General features: G+C 36.1%; 1 protein-coding gene across 5 annotated transcripts in view; it reads right to left on the bottom strand.

Annotated features, from left to right (window-relative positions):
• Positions 1-2,399: 2,399 nt before the first annotated feature.
• CEPT1 (choline/ethanolamine phosphotransferase 1) overlaps positions 2,400-19,898 on the bottom strand; it is a 38,483-nt gene continuing 20,984 nt past the window's right edge. For 4 of the 5 annotated variants that reach the window (XM_012178381.5, XM_012178375.4, XM_004002312.5 and 1 more), the window contains 5 exons: positions 12,638-12,722; positions 5,301-5,432; positions 4,624-4,782; positions 4,006-4,131; positions 2,400-3,178 (listed from right to left, as the gene is read on the bottom strand). In XM_012178381.5, coding sequence (XP_012033771.1) covers positions 3,059-3,178; positions 4,006-4,131; positions 4,624-4,782; positions 5,301-5,432; positions 12,638-12,722 — 622 coding nt within the window. In that variant the 3' untranslated portion in view covers positions 2,400-3,058. Of the gene's footprint in view, positions 3,179-4,005; positions 4,132-4,623; positions 4,783-5,300; positions 5,433-12,637; positions 12,723-19,707; positions 19,793-19,898 lie in introns of all 5 variants that reach the window. The other variant, XM_042252225.1, reaches the window with a different exon arrangement.

The following is a 19,898-nucleotide window of genomic DNA, read 5'->3' as shown; positions in this document are numbered from 1 at the left end:
GCACCAGGAGAGCCTTCTACTAGAAGAGGTGAGGGATACTGGTAACAGCAGCAGCTGTACTGAGGATACAGCAGTGGTTCTTGGTTCAAGTTAGGTGTGCTTTCCAGAATCCTGGGACGAAAGGCTGCTAGCCTTTCCTGAAATATCTGAAGTTGAGAGTGACTTGACAGTAGGAATCTCAGCTGAAGAAGTCAGTGAAGAACACTACACTGTTTCCATCAGTAGGTCTGTCTGCCCATCACTTCCAGTTTGGAGCTTTCCATTTTAGATATCCTACTTCCAACTTCATTATTTTGAGAAGCCAGTTCAACTCTTTGGCTAAGGGCAGAGGGATCTCCGCATTGACATTTTTTCTCTGGGAAGAAAAGAGAATCATCATCTTAAAAGTCCAAAGTTTAGTAGTCACCTGGTCCCTCTTCCCTCTGTATCTCTACTGACAGCTTCTGTTTAAATACTGTAAGGGACATGGAAACTTCTAGAAGCATCCTGTTTTTCAAAAATCCTATCTTTTTAATGTGTGTATGTGCGCGTGGCCCTCAGAGGCCCCTGGATTCTGCACAGAGAACACAAATGTTGTTGCAGGATGGAATAGGAGGCTGGGGTTACCGAATTGAAGTTAAAGTCAATATACTTTCATTTCAGGGCACACAGACCTACTGCAGGTGGCGCATGCTCTACTGTCCACATGCCACCCCAAACTAGGCTGCTACTCTTCACAGCTTTCAAGAGTTAGTGCACTTTGTTAGGTAGTTTATGCCAGTGGTTCCTAATCCTAGTTGTATCTCAGGACTGGAATCCTGGGGAGCTTATGAAAATATAAGGCTCCATCTTTAACCTAAAGATAGGACCCGAGAACCTATATTTTTAAAACTTCTTCTGCTGATTCTGACACCTAACCAGGTATATAATATGCTCACAAGAATCAGGACCAACTGAGGTTTACTATAAACATAACTTGATCTCATGTTGATGGTTACGTAGAGTTGACCTTGTTGTCTTCCAGATTTCCATTATGCTGAAAAAGATTCTAGCACCTGAGTCTGTAGCTTCAGCTCACTAAAACCTAGTATAGAATAGAAGATAACGCTGGACCAGGATTCAGAAGATATGGATTCTAGTCTCCATTTGGAAAAGGAACAACTGTTGGGACACTGGTATGCCATTCAGCTTCTCCAAACCTCAGTTTCCACTGTAGGCAGTTAACATCTGCTGTGTCTATCTCATAAGACAATGATGTAACTCTGCCAAATTTAATTATCTTTCCTTCTTTTTTCCTTTGTCCTACCTTGTGACATCTGATCTACCCTAGCATTTTCTTGTATGAACTTCTCTACCCCAGATGCTGGAGAAGTTGCTAGCAAGCAAAGATAGTGAAAACTTCCCTTTCCTGCTACATTTTAGCAAAGAAATGAAAGGTTTCACTACCACTGCTAATCAAGATTACATGGAATTGATGGAATCATTAGAAGTACAAGAAAGAGTTCTGGTTGCCAGGCAAAGCAGCACAGCTATTGTGTATCCATGATTATGGAAATGGTATAAATAAGAATCAATAGTAAGATACCTCATTTTAGTCAATAGTTTAAACTTTTGCTGTTTGCCTCTTCATTCAAGCAACTGAACTACACACAACAGAAACAGATCTGGTTTATAGTTACTGAGGACACCTGTTTTTTGTTTCAAACTTGGAGCCAGAAAAGGAGAGTGGAAATATTCAATAATTGCCAAGAGAGGCACAAGCCTCTCTTATTTTAAATCTGGGGCAAGGGCTTGAGATTCTGAGAGCTACTAACCAGTCAATCCTAAAGGAAACCTGAATTTTCATTGGAAGGACTGATGCTGAAGCTCTAATAGCTTGGCCATGTGATACAAAGAGCTGACTCACTGGAAAAGACCCTAATCCTGGGAAAGACTGAAGGCAGGAGGAGAAGGAGATGACAGAGCGTGAGATGGTTGGATGGTATCACCAACTCAATGGGCATGAGTCTGAGAAAACTTCAGGAGACAGTGAAGTACAGGCAAGCCTGGTGTGCTGCAGTCCATGGGGTCACAGAGTCAGACACGACTTAGCAGCTGAGGAACAACAACAAAGACCTATTAAACTCCTCTGGACTTTTAAGATTATGGTTCTCTTTTTACAAAGGGAAAAAAGACTTATAATCTCAAGGGCGACAACTATCACAACAAAAAACCTTCCAAGAGGGAAAATGAACATAGCACTCCCATGTTTTAAGTTAAACAGTTTTATACAAAATAGAAAGGTCACAGGACACATGTTGATGATGTAGCTGACTTAATCTTATTTACTAAAGAACAAAAATAAATTTTGCTTAAAAATTTAAAAAGTGACATTAAAACTTAGTTTATCTTCCCACTGAATAAAACTGAGGAAAAAAGACTGGCTTTCAGATCATATGTTTATTTAAAAAAATAAAATGGATCGACAAACTTACCACATTATTATGCATGCTAACAGGATTTCCCAAGCCCATGAGATACCATATCTTGAGCAATAAAAAAATGACTTCCTCAACAATGTAAAGATAGGAAACTTTTCAATCCAAATTCAAAATCTTTATCAAGTTCCACCTCATAAGCTAGTATAATATATCTGTGCCACAAGCTGAGCTTCTTAGTAAAGAAAGCTTGAGAAGATACTAAACAAGGATGTCACTAAAAAGATGATGATTTGTTAAAATTATAAAGCAACGAATTTTGGCCTGGAAATATTCTACCTTAGAAATCTCCACCACTGGGGATCTGCCCCCCATGACAATTTTACTCTGAATCCAGGATAATTACAAACACATGGTATTTTTTTCTTGCATGCTTTCTTGGGCCAACCCTGCATGACAACATGTACATTTACAGGATGGAACTTGAAATTCCCATTCTCACACAGGGATAGTTAAGAAGTGTTATCAATAACAAAGAATAAAAGTTATACAACATTGATTATTATAAATTATTCTTGTTCTTAACCGCCCCATTCTCCTTAATATGTTCGGATTCTTTCCTGCAGAAAACATGAGCTTCCTATGTAACATCAGTTACATCATTAATGATGATTAGAATGAGCTGTGGAGACCTTGATTCTGAAGACATGTATATGCAGGTGAGATGCAATCTGATTGCAAACACTGACACAGTAGCGAATCAAATCAAAGAAAGAGAAGACCTGGAAAATACAAAAAAAAGAGAGATTATTAGATTCTCAGCACCTGCTCAGGCCATCCCTAAAGCCAGAGAGGCTTCTGACTTTCTCTTCTCCTGAAATCCATCTTCAATTCCATACAATTTTTTTTTCTAATCTATTTATTTATTTATTTATTTTTTACTTTACTTTACAATACTGTATTGGTTTTGCCATACATTGACATGAATCCACCATGGGTGTACATGCGTTCCCATCCATACAATTTAATAACTCAATTTCCCCACAGATCTCCTTTATACCAAAGAGCAACAAACTTAGTGAATATTTTATGCTTTGTGGACCATACTTTGTCACACTGTTCAACTCTGCCTCTGAAGCATAAAAGCAACCACAGATAAGACATAAATGACAGGGCATAACTATGTTTTAAGAAAACTTTATTTACAAAACCTGACCACTGGCCCACACAGTATAGTCTGCCAACTACTGCTTTATAGTCGGAAATACGGAATTTATGAGCCAGGATGTAGGCAGGACTAATAAGAATACAAAAGAATGACTAAAGACAAAGTCACAAGGAACTCTCGTGAAGTCCCATAAATGTTTTCTGGTATTCTAAATCATTACAATTAAAAAAAATGTTTTGGCCACACCCATGGCATGTGGGATCTTAGTTCCCTGATCAGGAATAGAACCCAAGTTCCTCATTTTGGCAGGTGGAGTTTTAACCACTGGATAACCAGGGAAGTCCCTAAATCATTATATGATCTATCTCTTAGGACTGGCCCACTGAAACAAGAAAACAAGCAGCCTCCAAATCATGAAACAGAACACAGTACAAAACTTACCAGGGCTATCCAAAGTACAATATATTCATCAATAAAGCTGTTAAAATACTGGTCCAGAAACAAAAGTGCTGGACCTATGAATGCTGTGTCATGTAAGTGCATCTCACTTTTAGTCATGTGTGCCACCTATGAATAAAAGAGAATCAGTGATGTCGGCAGCCATTTTCATTTTACAGCCAATTGTGAGCTACACAGTAAAGAGTATTGTGATCAAATATCATGTTTCAAGAATCCTTTAGCAGTATCTACTGAATGTTCAAAACTAAGATGACAACACAGAGTGGGTTTGAGAGCTATACACTGAAGGTATGTACCATGACAACTAAATCCCCCCCAAAAGCTCTTCACAAAGAGCCTTAAGTGTACAGAATGAGAATGAAGAATAGACACAAACTAAATGATCAAATTAAACTGTGGATAGAAGAGTTGCAGAGGTTTTAGGAGCTTCTGTTAATCTCAAATTGTAGCTTCATGTAACAGTAAAAACAGTTCCTATGTTGATGTCAAGAGATTTTGACTGGAGGAGAGCAAACTCTAGAATTGCTTAAGAAACTGTGAAATAAAACACTCTGGTCATAAAACCAAAATAAGAAAGTTAAAAACAAAACTGGTGCTTACCACAAGCTTATTGGTGATTTTGGCAGATACAAAACCAAATGTCAATATATAAAGACAGGGATGCTTTTCGAAAAGCTGAACTGCTGATTTCTTATAAATCATTGCAGCTAAAGTAATTACTGATCCAATATGGAGGAAAGGAGAAAGGACACTTGTTCCCTGTTTAGAATAAAAAGAAGTGAGGAATTAGTGGTATTCTATACTGATAAGATACTGTATGGGTCTGCTTGATGTAAGACAGCAACGAAACTTCTAAGAACCTCATGGTGTCTGAAAGCCAGCAATTTTCATAACTGAATACCAGAACTACTAGGGAAAAGTAGCAGCGTGGACTGGTTACACACAAACTGATTTTACGTAAAGAGGCCAGACATATTTTACAAAGCAGATTGCACTCTAAAAAAGATACACGTTTTTAAAAGTGTGTGTGTGTAAGTATATGTGCGTGCACAAAAATATGCAAATATGAGCATATAAATCTTTACATGTGTAAATAAAACAAGTTTCAGACACTACTTTTTTCTTTAACGCTAACTGCAAATTCTCAATTAACAAGTGATTTTTAATTAATTCAAATAACAACTCAAATGAAAAAGCAATTACAAAACTAAGTCCGAGCACAGAGATTACAAAACTAAGTTTGAGCACAATCACTGGAAATCTTAAGAAATACTTACTGCTATCGTTGATCCATTTTTTCCAACACCACCTGTGAAGATTACACGGAAGTAATTTGTACAGGAAAATATGGTCCCTGCTACAGTACAAAGCGCAGGAAAAATTTTCATTTGAATATTCAGCACTGGAATCTTTAACAGGTAGAGAGAGAGAGCAATTAATATATATATATATACATATATACAGATTAAAATAACAAAACATATATTTGATTCACATTCTGATATATTCTCCATTCCTTCTATAGTTTGTAAATACTCAAACTGATGGAAGTTTCCCTAGCCTTTCCATTATAAACAACATAACAAGTCTCAACAAATGAGAGACTACATAAAAATTAATCTTACTTCTGATACAACTTAAAAAAAAAACTGATTCAACTTTATTAGTCTGTGTCATAGCTAAGTTCACCTAACACATCCCAGAAGTCTGGCAACACTGAATCAGGTTATCCTCTAGCCTTTTTATAAAAGAAGTATGCTTTGCCTTTTCCTTTGTGCATTTTTTGAACTCTACTGATAAATCTGTAACTAGTTATTAATTGTTATGAGAAAAGCATAGAGGATAAAGAACTAGAAGTATGTGCAACAAGATTTAAAAAAATCTCCAAACTTGAGAATGGAAGACAAAAGTTCTACAGAAAAGAGGTCCCAGTTCCAAACTGTTGGAATATAAGCTGCTAGCAAAAGCAGAGAGCAACTAAGAAAGCATTCATATTCAAGAAGCTTCTGATAATCTCAAATTGTAGCTTCACATAAAAGTAAAAACAGCTCCCATATTGATGTTAAGAGGTTCTCATTGGAGGACAGAAAACTCAGGGACAGGAGGAAAAATTTATGACACACACCCAAGCAGGTACAGCTCTATAATTGTGTATCCAAAATTTTAACATACAAGTTTACTTTTCAGAAGAAGTAAGTAATAAATTTTTATAGTGTATGGAAAATATGAATCAATTTACCTAAGGTAAGGGCGGGCGGGGGGGGGGGTCATCAGTAGATTGAGATCACATAATCTAACCTTGCAAACACAATAACCTCATTTAAAACAAAACTCACTTGTACTAAATCTTAAAAATCATTTTAAATTTCCTTTTTACACTTCTGTTTTTAGCTTTTCTGAAGTCTCCAATTTTGTCCAGTATGGAAGGAAAAGAAAGCAACAGTAAAATGATAAATTCTATTAAGAGAAACAGAATGGCTCTAGAAATAAGACCCCAAAAGCTATGGTTTTCCAACAGTAATCATTCCAAAACAATGGTTTAATAGGTAATGAGTTCTTACAATGAAGACATTTTAATCAGGGCTATTTATACTTTTCAGGGCTGCCATCTGCCCATATTTTAAAAATCAAATAAATGTGAAATTGTCCATTCTTTTTGTGTTTAAAACCCCATGAAGATTGACAGATACAAAATTAAACATTTAGATACTCTATTTCTTTAAAACTCTCAGAACTCAGTTTATTTACACAACTCTATGACCTCTTGCAAAACTGTAGTCTAAAAAACAGGGGAAAATTAACTATTCAAATTTCAAGTTGTACTGTGGCAGTGTTTAATTTTCTAAAATGAAATAGGTCAACTTAAAAAATTAAGCCCAGAACTTTATGGAGCATCTTAAATTGTCCCCTTTTTTCTCTAATTGACCTCCAAACTCTTACAGTACAAATTCAAAGTTTGTTTCCAATAAAGGAGAAAATCAACACCACAGGTTGCTCTGAACTCCAAGAGATTTCTTCTTTTTTTTTTTTTTGCTCTCATTCAGAAAACTAAAGATATCACAATCTAAATCTGATGCACCTGGCTGAAATTCAATACTCTGGCTAGTTCCCCTTTCCCTCCAGACAAAGGACCTGCCTGGCAAAGGAGGAAATACTACACTCTTTCAGATTTCAAAGGAAGCAAAGCATTAATCCATTACAGTGGCATGCCTTTATCAGGGCCAGGGTACTAAATGAGTGCCAGTGACTTAGTGCCACAACTAAATGAGAGTGTAGCAGTAATTTGTGCCACAACTGAAGTGAATAGCATCACTGCTGCTAAGTCGCTTTAGTCGTGTCTGACTCTGTGCGACCCCATGGACTGCAGACCACCAGGCTCCTCCATCCATGAGATTTTCCAGGCAAGAGTACTGGAGTGGTTGCCATTGCCTTCTCCAGAAAAGCATCACAACTGTATTTAAAATTTGGTGAAAATGGTTTAGGATCATGGAAATTTTTGCTCTTTGAAAGAACAAACAGTAATATTACAAAAGCCAGCCAAAGCTTGGGCCACAAACCAAGCTACAGACTTAGGGGCAAAGAATCATAAACATTCTTAGGGCCCTCTTCACCTCTGTCATATATGATACCTATATACACCAAAACATTCACTCCTGAATGTAGGTTTATGCTTAAATTGATTTTTATATTCTCTAGAACCCTGGATATTGTAGGTGTTCAATATAAACTTGTCAAATAGATTAAGATGTCCTCCCTTTCTCTTACTCTCCATGTAGAACTTTTTTGAGATGCTATGCAGACACATCTTGCCCCCTCATTAAGAAGGGAAAAGGAAGTTAGCTACAAGAAAATGAGGCAACGTGAAGGAAAAGCTGAAGTCAAAGGAATCCCAAGTCCTACCATGTGATTCCTTAAAGATCAGCCCAACTGAAGCACCTATAAAAAGTACTAAAAGAGTTGTCACTTTCACCTCACTCAAGATCAAGGAGGGTGGACACATTCTGTCTTTCTCAACCCTTCTTCTGTCCTCATCTTCCTGGAACGTGTTCAAGGTGATCAAAGTGCATCCACTTTATAGACACTGACAGAAAGCTGTATTAAAGACACCTTCATCTCAGGCCTACTAAGAGTGTCCTCAGTCTGAGGCTGGAAAGAATACAAACTCACTTGGGTCACAGTGTCTGCTCTATAGCTAGGGTGAAATCCTCAAGTTGTTGCTTAGTCTGGTTGTTGTTGTGTCTGACTCTGTAACCCCATGGACTGTGGCCCACTAGGCTCCTCTGTCCATGGGATTCTCCAGGCAAGACCAGTGGAGTGGGTTGCCACTTCCTTCTCCAAAGGGTCTTCCTGACCCAGGGATCTAACCCCTGACTCCTGCTTGGCAGGCAAATTCTTTACCACTGAGCCACCTGGGAAGCCCAAAATCCTTTGGACTCATGCCATAAATTATACAACCAAATAATACCAATCTAATGTAATTCATTTTCCAGAGATGAAAAAAATCTTAAACTCTCAGGTTTACAGATTAAAACAGACACAGGTTTTGGTTGGATTGCTCAGATTAAAGCAAAACATCAGTTACTAATAAAATACTCTTATAGGCTTTGTAAATTTCAGCAGAAAGTATAATTTTGAGATTAGATACTTTCTTCCAAAGAATGTGGATATGTCTGTTTGTAAGTTATGACCAACCTAGACAGCATTTTATAAGCAGAGACATTACTTTGCCAACAAAGGCCCACCTAGTCAAAGCTATGGTTTTTCCAGTAGTCATGTATGGCTGTGAGAGTTGGACTATAAAGAAAGCTGAGTGCCAAAGAATTGATGCTTTTGAACTGTGGTATTGGAGAAGACTCTTGAGAGTCCCTTGGACTGCAAAGAGATCCAACAAGTCCATCCTAAAGATCATCGGTCCCGAGTGTTCACTGGAGGGACTGATGTTGAAGCTGAAACTCTAATACTTTGGCCACCTGATGCAAAGAGCTGACTCACTTGAAAAGAGCCTCATGCTGGGAAAGACTGAAAGCAGGAGGAGAAGGGGACTACAGAGGATGAGATGGTTGGATGACATCACAGATTCAATGGAGATGAGTCTGAGTAAACTCCGGGAGCTGGTGATGGACTGGTGCACAGCAGTCCATGGGGCTGCAAAGAGTCGGACACGACTGAGCGACTGAACTGAATGTCTGATTTACTTAAGTATAAAGGCACTCTTGAAGTCTTCCAGTTTATCAGTAAGATATCTAATGAATTCTACCTAATGAATTCTGAAACTTCACCTGTAATGTTTGTGTGTACGCTCAGTCATGTCTGACTCTGTGACCCCATGGGCTGTGGACCGCCAGACTCCTCTGTCCATGGCAATTTTCCAGGCAAGAATACTGAAGTGTGTTGCCATTTCCTCCTCTCAGGGAAATCTTCCTGACCCAGGGATGAATCCTCTATCTCTTGTGTCTCCTGCATTGGTAGGTGGATTCTTTACCAACTGCGCCACTTGGGAAGCTCTTCTCCTGTAAAACCCCTCACCTGTAATAAACCCACCATTTGCCTAAACTGGATTCTAGAAGGTGTCTCCTGTTTTAACACACATTTATTTAACACACATCAACTGCTACTTAAATAATCGCATGTCAGTGAAAGTAACCAGCAGGGGATTTTATGTGGATCCCTTCCAAAGTAATATTCCTTTTTTCAAGAGTGATATATATGATAGAAGATAGTTCCAAGACATCCCAAAAGGATATATTCTTTTGGAAAAGCAATACACCAAAAAATGTCTTGTTTCTTGCAATGTATAAACTATGTAGTAACTTTTGTGCATGAGAATAATTTCTTTTCTTAAAACACGGGGGAAAAGAAACACAAACCACACACACACAAATCCTAACCAACCTAAACAAACAAAAACTAACTACAACCTCTGGTAAAACAAACAAACAGAATCTCTTTGAAGGAAAAAAAAAGCAAAAAGTAGGTGATCAATAAGCAGTAGATGGAAATCACTTACCTTTGCAAAACAGCTGATCTTCTAAAATCAGCTTTAAGAAGACATTTGCACTGTTTTTATTTGTTTTCACCATAAAGCTGCTTTCTTAAATATCAATAAAAGTCTTTAAATGAGGATTTGGAAGGCAATTTCCATTTTATGTCCTCAGGCTCAAGAGACAAAAAATTCATTCCTGGGCCCTAAATAAATATCTCCTTTCCACTTTGGCACACAAATAAATCAGGGCACTGGAAGTAGTCTTTCCTGAACTAAGACAAAGCATTTCAAAACACCTTATTCAGCCATGAGCTCATGGGGTCATGTATAAAGAAAAAAGAAATAGAGTGGTTGAAATCAATTATGGGAATCTGTACTGAAAACTGCTCAAAGAACACAAATATTTCTCTAAGCCTCTGAATATCACCAGAGAGGACAAGTCCTTTCCTTTTAGTTTAATGATGGTAACAGTAGAGCCAATGATACAAATGATAAGACATGGGTCTGGGAATCTGTTTCCTTATTGCAACCTAACCGCACTAATCCTGGAATTGAATTGCTGGGTCTGGGACCTCCAATTCAGTCTTGGGTCTGAGAGTTCCTCAGATTACCTCTTTAAACATATAATAAAAAAGAATGATTGTATATATCTTGTCAATAAAGACAGGACAAAATATTTGATCCTTTTAAAGAAAAATAATTTCTGTTATGCACATGTACAGATTCTGCATATAAATCCTAATAATGGGAACATGTTTACTTGAAGCAAATTTACTGCCAGGTATCACCTAAAAATTAAGGATATGTGTATAGCCTGCGTGAATACACAGCTACACTGACAACAATGCTTTCCGTACTTCCATGCTGATATGGATAATTAGGTATATATACTTGATGTTGACTTGTTTCTAGACAATTAAGCCAGAAATTCTATTTTTTGCTATTGATATGTTGAAACACTACAGGTAATTTATATGTGTATACGAGATGCAAAGTAAATTTGGAGGGGGAGATATTTTGGTATAAAACACAAAGCCTATGAAAAAAATAATATAGTCAAGAGATAAAAAAAAATTAAGTGAGAGACAAGCTTTAGGCTTTATAAAATAGTTTCAGGAGAAGACTACTTTTTCTTCCCTTCTACAGCCAAATTGTTTAAAACTATTACCTATTTAACATTTTTATAGCTACTTATAACTATTTACTATTTAGCCTACAAGAGAGCAAAAGAAATAACATTATATGAAATCCAAGATCTACAGAGAGATACATATATATAGGACATGTTTATATATCTATAGATCTTGGATTTCACTAGAGACAGTACTGGCATTTGAGACTAATGTGTAAAAAAGATGTGATTTTGAATGATACTATGCATGAACGGTTTCAGAATTTTCCTGGTTGACTAACGATTATTTTTATTCCTTCATTTCCCTCCTCACAAGGCTATCCTGTCAACAAAAGCCATTACGCAATTTCTGGTAATAAATACTTAGGGAAACATGTTAATTATACTTCCTTGAGTATCAAATTCACCATCATTAAATGAGTTAGGTAAAGGGAAAATTTTGCTGAGTAAATTTCCCTTATACTTAAATATTAATCTGACTTTTAAGAACTGTGTTTGTTTCAGTTCAGTTCAGTTCAGTCGCTCAGTCGTGTTCGACTCTTTGCGACCCCATGAATCGCAGCACGCCAGGCCTCCCTGTCCACCACCATCTCCCGGAGTTCACTCAGACTCACGTCCATCGAGTCCATGATGCCATCCAGCCATCTCATCCTGTGTTTGTTTAGGAGTAGGAAAAATTCCAAATTTAAGACCAGCCACAACTTCTCTTGAGGGCTTATCATTTGATGGAGACTGTTTCTGAGTGCTTTACACATACTCATTTAATCCACAAAATAACCTTATCAGACAGGTACTATTATTGTTCTCATTTTATAAGAGGAGAAAACTAAGCCACAGAGAGTTGAATAATAGATCAAGTTCACTCAGTAGGCAGTGAAGCCAGCACCAAACTCAGGCAGTCTGGTTCCTTAGCCTGTGTTCTTGACCCCCCTGTATTATATATATTATATTCTTTCTCCAGAAGTTTGTGGCAAAGAACTTGTGTTTCTTGGGGATGACTATATTTCAGGTCAGGCTGAAAATCAGGGTCTCAGCTTGTTGAAACAATCCTACAGCATTTATTTCAATAAGCATTTATTCTGTTCTGGGGTCAGAATTAATTTACTACCAAAATTCATTATTCAGCTTTAAGCATACAGTGGAGAAACTAGTAGACTCATGTAGTTCAGCTGGAGAATAAAAGGTCTGACTTAGTCTTGTCATTGGTTAACTTGATACACTACCTGCTGTTCCCTCACTTATACAATGGGATAACAAATAATAATTCTGAAAGCCTTTAAAAATACCCTTGAAATGGACCTACTGAACCACATAACTCCAAATAGTAAAATTCACTATGCCCTAAAGAGAAGCCTGTGTCTTAACGTTGCTGTGACTTTTTGTTTTCGGAGAGAACAAAATAATTTGACATATCACCTTTTAACTGGATTATACTGGATTAGAAAAACGCAAGCAAAAGACAACATGCATTACGTGGGATACACAATGTGAAGAGTTACCATAGATTGCCAAAAAGGTGGTCCTCCAATCACTGCCAGCAAATGCATGATTATTATGAAGATTTGCACTTCAGTCACATCAATTCTGATTAGGTACAAAAAGCCAAAAAAGCAGAATTACTCAAAACAATTTCAAGTTAATTACTTGCAAGCTTAGCAGCATTCCTCTATCATGCACAATAGAAAAAAAATCTCAAATATTGAGGAAAGGGGAAGAGGAGGTGTCAAAAATTTGTTATGAGCAAAATCAAATAAAATCCAGGGCATTTTCATTTAATTTAATCAATTTCACAGAGCAATAAAAACCCCTCCTTTCTAAAGAAAATTTCTGAAGTTGGGTTGAAACTATAGCTTAACCTTTCTCACCAAAAAAAAAAAAAAAAAAGAAAGAAAAAAAAAATAAGTGTGTGTATTAAATTTTGAATGTCAAGCAGAGGACTACACTGCACTGGTATATGAGATCTTGAAATTAAGTGCTTTGTAGTATCAAATGGAAGAAATGGTGAGCTTTTACTAAAGTAACCTAAATCACAGATGCAAAACTTACTGTCCTTTTTATTCATTTAATGCCTTCCATGGTATGGGTGTGGAAAAAAATTCACCCAATTTTCAAATTCTTATGCTTATTAGGTCAATTACTCTAAGACATCCAGAAAGAAGATACTGAAAGCAGTCAAGAATTAGCTTTGAGGTTGTTGAAAATGATCTTTACAGTTAAGAAGAGACAAACCTGGTACAAAAACAGGGCAGTAGAAATTAGAAGTCTGAGAGTCTGATAAAAGAATATGGGCAAAAAGACTGAGAAGTAAAGCATAAACTGGTGTTCCTTTCCCTCTATTAACCATCACTTTATATAATCTTGAGACTGTCCTTCTCAGATTATTGGGTCCAAATGCCTTTCAGTCTCGATGATTTACCCTACGGTATGCTCACACAGAATGTCTGTACAAGGTGATTTATCACAGCATTATTCATGGTAGCAAAGCTTTAAAAATATCTCTCAATGAGGGAATAGTTATAGAAAGTATGGTATTGTACTTCCATACAAGGGACTATTGGGTAGTTTTTTTAAAAAAGAGTGGGACAGCTCTCTATCTGGTGATATGGAAAAATATCAGTTATATTAGGTGAAAAAAAAAAGTTGCAGAAAAGTATATGCTACTTTTTGTGTTAAAAAAAAAGAAGAAAAATAATATTCCATTTTAATTTTTGCCAATAATTACATAACAAATTTCTGGAAGGATACCTTACAAACTAAGAACAGTGGGTACCTACTGGAGAGGGCAGTGTGAGAACTGGACAGCTGGGAAATGAGGATGAGAAGAGACTATTCACTGCATAACTTTTTTATAATGTTAGTTTTTAAACAAAGTGAATAATTTATCTTTTAAGATAAACTAAAAAAAAAAATTAGTCTAAGAAAGTGGACAGCAACAACAGCAAGAGGGTTCAAATTCTAGAGCAAGACAGAGTCCCCATTTCTAAAATTGATACTTCAAGCAGACAATCTATAATGTGAGCTTAAGAAACGTGAGTTTTATGCTCATAATAAACAACTAGACTGAAGCCAGTCTCTCAAAACTGAAGAAACTGATCTTTGATTGCTCAAGAATGTTTTTTAAACAGAAGCGTATTAAGCTGCAAACATAGTGATGTAGTTATCTTGATACACACATTTATTGGAAAGAAAAATGGACTGAATTAGGCTAAAAAGAATCTGTAGAGCTGACCTGGTGAGTGATGTTGCCAATAAGGGGAATTACACTCAGTAGCAGACTCAGGAGACTGAGCAGGTGTCAAAGATGATCGATTCTGTCTTGGGTGGAGGAGGGCAGACATCTTACAACATTTTGCTGGATATATGAAGTAGCCTTCTGGGAGGGGAAGGGCCAGAAGTATAGAATTACAAAATAAAAATGGAGGGAACCTCATGCAATTAATCTATGTACCTTGGATGAATGTAAGAGATTAGGAAACATGAATGATCTTTACAAAGCCCCAAACTGGGATTCCTAGGGAAATTTTAATGGATTTTATAACCTGTTTGGAAACTTTGGAAGACAGAATTTTGTAAAACATTCAGATAATATCACTGAATTTAGATCAACAATGTCTTAATGTTAGGAAGGAGAGTCAAGGAAAACTTACTTACCAGTTGGTAATTAGTTAAGAATATTTTTTCCCATGTGATTATATGATTTAGAGGAATACTCTGTTCTCCCTCCTACTCTCAATCATGAGAACTGCCTATTACCACTCCTGGATGTGTGGCTCTAATCATTCTAATGAGTATCAGTCCAATCACTGACTGTTCATGAAAAAGGGTGCAGTGTGAGGCTATCCCCAAAGACAGAAAAAGCAAGCTAAGAGGGACACGGGGCAGAAACAATTAACAGTGAACAAGAATTAATAATTCCGTTTAGAAGAGAATTGGTTACCTGACAGTCCATTTTTTCATCCTCCACTAGGAAGTCTCTTAGTATGGGCTGAATTTACTGTGACACATATTAGGAGGGGGCTCATATTAAGTGTTTTTGGCTATACAGGAAAGACATAATTATCTAGAGGGAAAATTCTATATAAAGGCAGGAATTTGGCATTTCTATAGCCACTTGCTTATTATTTTTTCTTCAAAATGACAACATGGGTGATAATATTTCCAAGTGCTGGAACTATTTCTCTAAAACAAAAGCAAACAAACAAAAAAAATCAATCTCCACAACCACAGCAAAAAATAAACCCTTCAGAGTACAAGGGCTATGGGGTAGAAAACCACCTAAAACACCACAGCGGTTTTTTCAAAAGACATGGGAAAACAAATCTCATATCTGTAGGATTAGAGTTCCACAGCCTAAGAGTTTCAGAGAGGGGGGAACTAGATGATAGTAAATACAATTTTCTATAACCATGAAAGTATTTAAATATCTTGACTGGGATTGCTTAATAATTTCTTACTTCTACGGAATAGGTTTTGCCAAAGAACAAAAGAAAACTCCCCAAATGCTATGGATAAATCTATGAGTGCTCTGGTCAGAACACAAAAAATTACTACAACAAGCCAACCAAACAATATCCTGGTGGTTGTCACAGAAGAAAGATGGAGAAAAGCAAACTAGTTGTGGAGACAGCTCTCTCATTTTTCTGATTGGGAGGCTGCAAGTGTGGCAGTCCTGAGTCAAAGCAACCTTAGAGACTCATAGCAAATCCCTTAGTCCATCACTCCTTACAGCATCCTAGTGATCTATTGATTAAGAGGTAAAGATATCAGGGTGTCCTAAATAAATATGAGTAATTTAAACTTCTGAACAGGAAATAGAAATTTTCTAGTTGTAGTGACGATCTTAGGGAGCATTCATCACCAGAGAAAGGCAGCTTAGAAAGTTCCCTGATCAGGACAATTATTACATGAGAAGTACAGCTTTTAAAAGCGTTTAAGGGATATAACAACTCCGAATTATTTAAGTTACCTAATTGTAAAGAAAATTTCTATTCTGAATGTTTCATTTTATCCATTTGGTTTGAATTCCAACAAGACTCAGCATTAACTGAGGGATGTGAAGGGATTTAACTGACATTCTGTGAACATCGATAAGTATGTTAATCATAATTTCCTAGAATTTTTAATATTAGAAATAAGACAATTTAATCTAGTTTTTTTCTACATATAACATATGTATTACTTGCAGTTAATTTGGAAGTTAATTTTTCTGTTAAACTACATATAATAAATATGATTTTGTTTTAACTGGGTTGGCTATTAGTTAACAGAGAATGTGCACTAGGGTTAAATTCACAATGTCACAGAAATTCTGATTTGTATAATCTGACTTGTCAGTTATTTTAAAAGAAGTATTCTTCTTAGAAGTCACTGAAGTGGGCTGGAGTCCTAGTTAAGGATTAGATTGTTATTAATTACAGACTTGCAATTATTTGTAAATGAATCTGGTGTTCTAGGGAACTTATACATAAGCAGAATTGGATGGCATCATCGACAATGGATATAAATTTGAGCAAACTTCAGGAGATGGTGAAGGACAGGGAGCCTACTGTGCTGCAGCCCATGGGGTTGCAAAGAGTCAGATTTGACTTAGTGGCTTATTGGTATTGGTAGACTGAGGACTGACCTAGAAATTCAACATATTGCCTTCCAATATTTTACTTTCTACCCTTGATAAGGGGAAAATTGGGCATGACAAATTTAATGTTAATAACATTAAACATATAGCTAAGAGACAACTAAGAGTATTTTAAAGTCAAGTGTTATATATAAAGCCTAAGCCTCTATCTTTGAAATATTTAAAACAGTACTATCTACCACATGAATGACTATAGGGATCTTTAAGAGTATCTGAGAAAACTAAAAAAACACAACCCATTCAGTGACTTCGAATAAGAGAAAAATAGGCAAAGGCTAGAGCAGAACAAGTCCTCTAAGAGGAACGAAAGTTTAGGTCTCAAATTTAAGGGGCAGCCTATCCCTATCACCTTTGGAAATAGAAAAATTAGAAGAGAGGACTCTTCTTTCATTTAGTAATAATCTCAGAGTTAAATAAAGAGGTCATAGACATATTCTTCCTTTCAAAATAGCAATATCAATTTTGGAAGAAACCTGGAAATTAGTGGGAGTTATTAACACAGGTCTTATAATGAAAATGAACACTTATTTATATATGATAAGCACTGTAGTCAGCACATAGCATGTTTTTTACTTTTTTAACCTTCACAACTATCCTAGGAGGTAGGAAATATTACCACCATTTATAGATGAGGAAATCTGGTCAGATACGGTAAGTGACTTTTCAAGGTTATAGAATGATAAGTGGAAGAGTCTTGAAAGAAATTAATGTTGTTCCTCCATATTAGAAGAGTGCTGAAACTCTTCTAATTTTCAGTCTACTAATCATCTGGGACAAACATTTGACATATGCTTTTAACTTGCTGTCTTTAAGATGTCTGTATGTTTTAGCATGACACTTCTCACATTCTAACACAATTTTCCCTAAAATGGCAGAATACAACAGGCAACAGCTAACACAGGTTTAGACACTAATAAACTGAAATAAGTTGGAAATAAATTAGAAAGAACAACTCTTTCTGAAGCTTAGAACTTCCTCTGAACTTTGTAAATAAAAAAGAAAGCACATCTGACAATTTCATTTCTATGATCAAATCAGTTAAAGCAACACACATTAAAAGCAAAGGAAAATCTATGCAAGTTAGCAATTGATAACAGTGAAGACAATATATCTGGAGAAAAAAATGTATTTCTAAAACATTTTTCATGATGGTAAAATTAAAATGCACTTTTAAAAACATTTTAATAGGAAGCACTCTATAAACAGAAGGTACTTTGTTATAGACAGACAAAGTGAAGGTAAAAGAGTTAATATCCTATTAATTTAATTAAGAACACTAGTGGAAAAAACTTTTGGTAAGTTTAATATTAATAAATGAGCTATCAAAAATTATAAATCTAGACAACTGAAGTGAGAACAAAGCTTCAGGTCTTTGGAGAAAGTACTAGAAACAGGCTAAAGGCAAAGGAGAGCTATAGAATGACACATCCTAAACTATGCACATTGTTCTGCTCGGGGAGGGAATCTCACAAATAACTATGCCAATATGTTGTAATTCAACTGAAAATGGCTTCAGTTTTGCTTCTAAAACATGCCTATAGTACTTCTTAATATATTCCATATTCCAAGTTAATTTGAAAAAATGGCGTAGGATATCCTTCACTATTAATTTGTCCCCACAGCCACCACTACCACCACTGAATAAATGGATTTACAATGCTGCAAGATACTTTTCAGAAAGCACTCTGCTATCAGAGACTCACTATTTCTATCATATTACTGAAGCATTTTTGGATACGGGGACTCAATGCACAAAACCTAATGCAGCCTTCTAGCCTTGTATTATGGAGGAGCCTGGTGGGCTGCAGTCCATGGCGTCACTACGAGTCGGACACGACTGAGCAACTTCACTTTCACTTTTCACTTTGATGCATTGGAGGAGGAAATGGCAACCCACTCCAGTGTTCTTGCCTGGAGGAATCCCAGGGATGGGGGAGCCTGGTGGGCTGCCGTCTATGGGGTCGCACAGAGTCGGACACGACTCAAGTGACTTAGCAGCGGCAGCAGCCGTGTATTGCCAGAATGATCTATAATATGAACAGTTCCCCAATATTATTTTTTTCCCAATACTATTTAAACTGTAAAAATTTTTTTGAAAACTGTTTTTCTTATAAGTAAAATCTTTCAGACTAAAGTGTAAAGGATTCTGGAAAATTTCACTGGGAAACCATTTACTAATAAGTTTTTTTGAACATTTAAAAGTTATAAGGCCAAAATTATAATTCTAATATGAAGGGGGGCAAAAGATCATTACTTACTCTGTTAGCATTAAGGAAATAATATTTACCAAAACAAAATAGAAAAAAGAAGGTATTCAAAGAACGACCGATAGTAACATGAAAAGCTAAGAATACTTAGTTTTTAAAGCACAACTAAGAGAGGAAAACAGTAAGCAAAACAAATAGAAGTGACAATAGCTTCTAGCATTATTTTTTTTAAACCAAGATCATTTAATAGAAGCAGAAGAACTAGTACCAGGTATCTTAAAGAATGTTAAGAGAATAAACAGAACCTTTTCTATATAATTATAAAGAAGCTTCTCAAATTACCTATCTAAGGAAAACTCTGCTTGGCTTATTTTTTCCAAAATATAAATACCAAAAAGTTCTGTTTAATGGTGGAAAGGTATTTGTTTCAAAAATATTACATAGAGCAAAAATAATATAAGGTATATCAGGTAAATGGGAAAGAACTGTTTTTAGCATCAAATCACCAGAAATATTAATTTCAAAAAATTTTGTTTAATAGGGTGGATTTTTATTGCCCTATTATATATTAAAATTATTTGTTTTCTAATGACCTGTTTGTCTGTGAAATACCACCAGGAAGACTTTTGAATTTTTGTTTTTTAATTACTCTGTGCATGACAAAGGTGCTGTCTTTATTGAGTTTACGCCATTGTTCATTGGACAGCATGAATATTCTAGCAGTTACCGTGAAGTTCCAGAACCAAGGTCCCAGGGTTCCTGTGAGAAGCTGGCATATTATAATTATGATCTGGGACTCTGTAACATCGAATCTATGCATAAGGAAACAAACATTTCAAAGTAACTTTACTCAGAACTTTTGCTAAATAGCCCTACGAAAACAAGGGAGCAAAAACAGATTTAAAATGTAGCATTCTC

Source organism: Ovis aries, chromosome 1 (genome assembly GCF_016772045.2).
Source record: "Ovis aries strain OAR_USU_Benz2616 breed Rambouillet chromosome 1, ARS-UI_Ramb_v3.0, whole genome shotgun sequence".
Lineage (NCBI taxonomy): Eukaryota > Metazoa > Chordata > Mammalia > Artiodactyla > Bovidae > Ovis > Ovis aries.
The sequence above is the reverse complement of the archived record's forward strand: the minus strand, read 5'-3'. Positions and strand labels throughout refer to the sequence as shown.